This window comes from Cryptomeria japonica, chromosome 8, assembly GCF_030272615.1.
Source record: "Cryptomeria japonica chromosome 8, Sugi_1.0, whole genome shotgun sequence".
NCBI classification, from domain to species: domain Eukaryota; kingdom Viridiplantae; phylum Streptophyta; class Pinopsida; order Cupressales; family Cupressaceae; genus Cryptomeria; species Cryptomeria japonica.
In genome coordinates this window covers 49,488,555-49,493,039 of record NC_081412.1, presented here as the reverse complement: position 1 = coordinate 49,493,039, position 4,485 = coordinate 49,488,555, and the positions used below count along the sequence as shown (strand labels likewise).

General features: G+C 38.9%; 1 protein-coding gene across 1 annotated transcript; it reads left to right on the top strand.

Annotated features, from left to right (window-relative positions):
* Positions 1 to 209: 209 nt before the first annotated feature.
* On the top strand, positions 210 to 3,939 carry LOC131041751 (pentatricopeptide repeat-containing protein At2g13600). The gene is made up of 2 exons (XM_057974945.2): positions 210 to 411; positions 567 to 3,939. The coding sequence occupies exon 2, from the start codon at positions 658 to 660 to the stop codon at positions 3,286 to 3,288; it is 2,631 nt and encodes an 876-aa protein (XP_057830928.2). The 5' UTR covers positions 210 to 411; positions 567 to 657; the 3' UTR covers positions 3,289 to 3,939.
* The last annotated feature ends 546 nt before the right edge of the window (positions 3,940 to 4,485 follow it).

Sequence of the window (4,485 nt, the reverse complement as noted above, 5' to 3'; positions counted from 1 at the left end):
TTATGGGTGAATAGGAATGATATGAAAATCTTTTGAATGGATTCATTGATATAATGGATGGTTGAAAGGTGCTCAAAGATGTGTGTTTTTACTGATCTTGATTTATGATAGAATAAGTGGATTGTATTCTAAGAACCTTAAGATGGATGAAAGGGATGAAGGGGGGTGTAACAGCTCAAGTTGCTTATTATTAATTCCTCTCATCAAACTAATAATAAGCAACTTGAGCTGCTACAGGAACTGCCTAATAAGAAATCTAAGCGCTGTGGCCTTAATAGGGTGGAGACTTTGAACCCCTCCTCTGCTTCGAAGGAAACGTAATTTAACACTGCAATCAGCACTGGAATGCCAAGCATTGCGCAGGACTGTGATCATCGATCCAGTTCATTGATATTATACATAAAATAACGGGTATAAGCTTTTTAACCTGCTTAAATTCAATGTAATTACGTACAGCAGGGCTCCGATTGTATGGGGTACTCTGAAATTCTTTGTAGATCTACTTACAGGTATCATTTGCTATTTACAGAAATAAATAAATGACCATGAAACTTCTTTGGTGACAGACGGGTGAGAGTGTTCCGTTGTGATTGTGGTAGAAGACTGACTTAATTGAATAACAATGCACAATTCCAACAGTTCACCAATTATCACACAATGGCAATGCCATCCACTGCCAATCGTAATCTGGTGACATTATGTAAAGTAGATCAATTGAAGAGGGTTCTACACACTTTGCTTACCACTCGCAATCCCCCTGTTCACTGTACTGCATATCTTCAACCATTGCACAACTGTATTACCAACAATGTGCTTTTACAAGGTAAAAAATTCCACAATCTGGGCGATCAGAGGGGATTTGGGTTTGTTCCGCGCACGTTTTCTCAAAACAACCTTATCAACATGTATGTCATGTGTGGTATTTTGTCAGATGCTCGTAAAGTCTTTGATGAGATAACAGAACGAGATGTCTCTTCATGGAATATCATAATTGCAGCTTACAGAAGACACGGTTATCCTCTCGATGCATTGACACTGTTTCATCGAATGGAACAAACAGGTGTCCAACCCGATCAGTTTACCTTTGCCAGCATACTCCCAGCCTGTGCCAAACTTGGAGATTTGGAAGAGGGTATGGACATCCATATCAGCATAATGGAAAGGGGAATTTCGTCAGATGTAGTTGCTAATGCCCTGGTAGATATGTATGCAAAATGTGGGAGCATACATAAAGCACGCGAACTGTTTGATAAAATGCCTCAAAAAAATGTGGTTTCGTGGACTGCGATGGTTGCAGGATATGCACAAAATGGTGTTCTTGACGAGGCAATGAGAATTTTTAAAGAAATGCCACAAAGAAATGTGGTTTCTTGGAATGCCATGATTGCAGGGTATGAACAAAACGGGTTTGCTGAGAAAGCCTTGGAAACTTTTAAGCAAATGCGATTGGCGGGTGTAAAGCCAGACTCCATGACATTTCCGAGCGTTCTCACAGCCTGTGCCAAAATACGAGCTGTAGATCAGGGTATGAACACTCATCAAAACATAGTCGAACATGGATTTTTGTCAGATGTTGTAGTTGCGAATGCCCTGATAGACATGTATGCTAAATGTGGACGTATAGACAAGGCCTGTCAACTGTTTGATAAAATGCCTCAAAGAGATGTGGTCTCATGGAATGCAATGGTTTCAGTATATGCACATAATGGATTCTTTTATGGGGTTTTGGGAACTTTCAAGCAAATGCAATTCTTTGGTTTAAAGCTAGCCTCCTCAACCTTTGCAAGCATCCTCCCAGCCTGTGCCAAAATGGGAGCTTTAGAACAAGGTATGAACATTCATCAAAGAATAATGGAAGGGGGATTTATGTTGGATGTTGTTGTTGCAAATGCCTTGGTAGACATGTATGCAAAATGTGGAAGCATACACAAGGCACGAGAACTGTTTGACAAAATGCCTCAAAAAACTGTGGTCTCTTGGACTGCAATGGTTGCAGGATATGCGCAAGAAGGTGTTCTGGACGAGGCATTAAGACTTTTCAAAGAAATGCCTCAAAGAAATGTAGTCTCGTGGAATGCAATAATTGCAGGATATGCACAAAATGGGTTTGTTGAAGATGCCTTGGAAACTTTCAAGGAAATGCAATTGGCAGGTGTAAAGCCTGATTCCACAACCTTTGCCAGCGTTCTCCCAGCTTGTGCCAAAATGGGAGCTTTGGAACAGGGTATGGGCATACATCAGAACATAATCAAAGGTGGATTTTGTTCAGATGTTGTAGTTGCAAGTGCCCTGGTAGATATGTATGCAAAATGTGGTAGCATATACAAGGCACACGAAGTGTTTAACAAAATACCTCAAAGAAATGTAATCTCATGGAATGCTATGATTGCAGGATATGCACAAAATGGTTTTTGCAAGGATGCTCTCGTACTTTTTGAACGGATGAAGCACTCCGAAGCATGCCCTGATCATGTAAGCTTTGCTTGTGTTTTATTAGCATGCAGCCATGCAGGTTTACTGGAAGAGGGCTGTACATATTTTAATGGATTGAGTGACTCTTGTTGCACTGAACCTACAATTGGTCATTATGTGTGCATGGTTGACCTTATTGCCCGTGCTGGCTATCTTGAGGAAACTCTAAACTTCATCATCAAAATGCCAATTAAACCTGTGGTGGTTGTGTGGATGTGTTTGCTAGGTGCCTGTAGACCACATAAGAATATAAAGCTAGGAGTGTTTACAGCAGCTCTTCTTTTTGAGATGGATCCAAAAAATGTTGCAACTTATGTTCTTCTGTCCAACATCTATGCAGAAGTGGGCTGGTGGGGTGAGGTTCAACTGGTAAGGAGATTGATGAAAGATAGAGGAGTTAATAAGAAACCTGGATGTAGTTGGATTGAAGACCATAAAATGGTACATACATTTTGTATGGGAGACAGATCGCACCCACAAACACAGGAGATCTATGCAAAGTTAGAGAAATTGTCTTGGGAGATGAAGGCTGCAGGGTATTTACCAGATTCAAGACTTGTGCTGAATGATGTGGAGGAGGAGGAAAAACAATCATTCCTCTGCCACCATAGTGAGAAGTTAGCAATTGCATTTGGATTGTTGAACACCCCCCCTGGTACAACTATTAGAGTTGTCAAGAACCTTAGAGTATGCATTGACTGTCACACTGCAACCAAGTTTATCTCCAAGATTGTTGGAAGACAAATTGTTTTGAGAGATGTAAACCGGTTCCATCATTTCAAACAAGGACAATGTTCTTGTGGAGATTATTGGTGATGCTAAGTGAAGTACTCTGTAAACTAAGGCTTACACTTTAATGAAGTGCACCGAGTCAGACATGCAACAACAAAGAAGAGAGCAGGATTTATTTCCAATTTCTGAGTTTTTCTTTCTTCAGTGTTTGGAGATTAGAGCACACTGTTGTCTTCATAAAATCAAATGTGACTTCATAAAACCAAAAATATGCATCACTGCCTCTATATATACATACAGGGTATTTGTTAAAGCCATTTTTTATGCTACCTTGAAGGTGCAATGAAAATGAACTGTTTCAGAAAACATGCCCATGTCTCGAATGAAAAGTTGGAGGAAGAGGGAGAAAATGGAAATAAGCAAAAGGAGAGGAATACTCGAGGGAAATGTAAATATGCTTGGCCAACAGGACATTTGAGCGAAAGGCTTACAATCGATACACTGGTTAGAGTTGATTGGAAGCATATGCTCTTTTATCAGGATTAATTGAATTATGTTGTGTCTATGTCAGGTTTGCAATCTGGGATTAAATTTGCATATATCAGATTTGAAGAACTTGACGAGAGAAACACTTAGTGTGGATACATCATAACATCGTTAAATTTGGTTCTTTCTTTGTGTACTACAAAGCCAATAAATGTTAGTAATCAACACATAAAGTAAGTCCAGAGATATCGAGAGTCTATAAAAATTAACACTTACCATCCAACAATCCAACAAGATCGATTTGGATATATTTTTAATTAATTACATGCCTTGAAAATGCTAAATAATCTTGGGTAAAATAGTGAATCAAGAGTGACAAGTAAATAGCCCTAGAATTAAAGCGCTGAGATAGTAACACTTGAATCTTTAACTTCAATATCTGGTGAGTAGATATTATTTTGGAATTTTTATATTTATTATTAATTTTGAGTTAGTGTTAATTTTTTCATATACATATTTTTATGTAGCATATATATCAAAACTAGTTTCATTTCGTACTGAAAATTTTTTAAAAATAAGTTTTTACCCTTTTGTTTCACACGAGATTTTTGTTCTGAGCTCATCTTAGGACACCTGCGTTATCTTTTAACAAGAATTTCGACCCGGTTTTTTACCATTTTTGCACGCCGAATATGAGCTTTTGAGGCTGGCGTCTTTTCCTGTTCTAGCCGTGGCAGAAAAGAACGGCAAGAACAAAGTTCGTGAGGGGGAAGAGGGGTTTCAGCAGTTCATTTT

Coding starts and splice junctions, on each gene's coding strand:
- LOC131041751 (XM_057974945.2), top strand. CDS start 658: ATGGCAATGCCATCCACTGCCAATCGTAATCTGGTGACATTATGTAAA.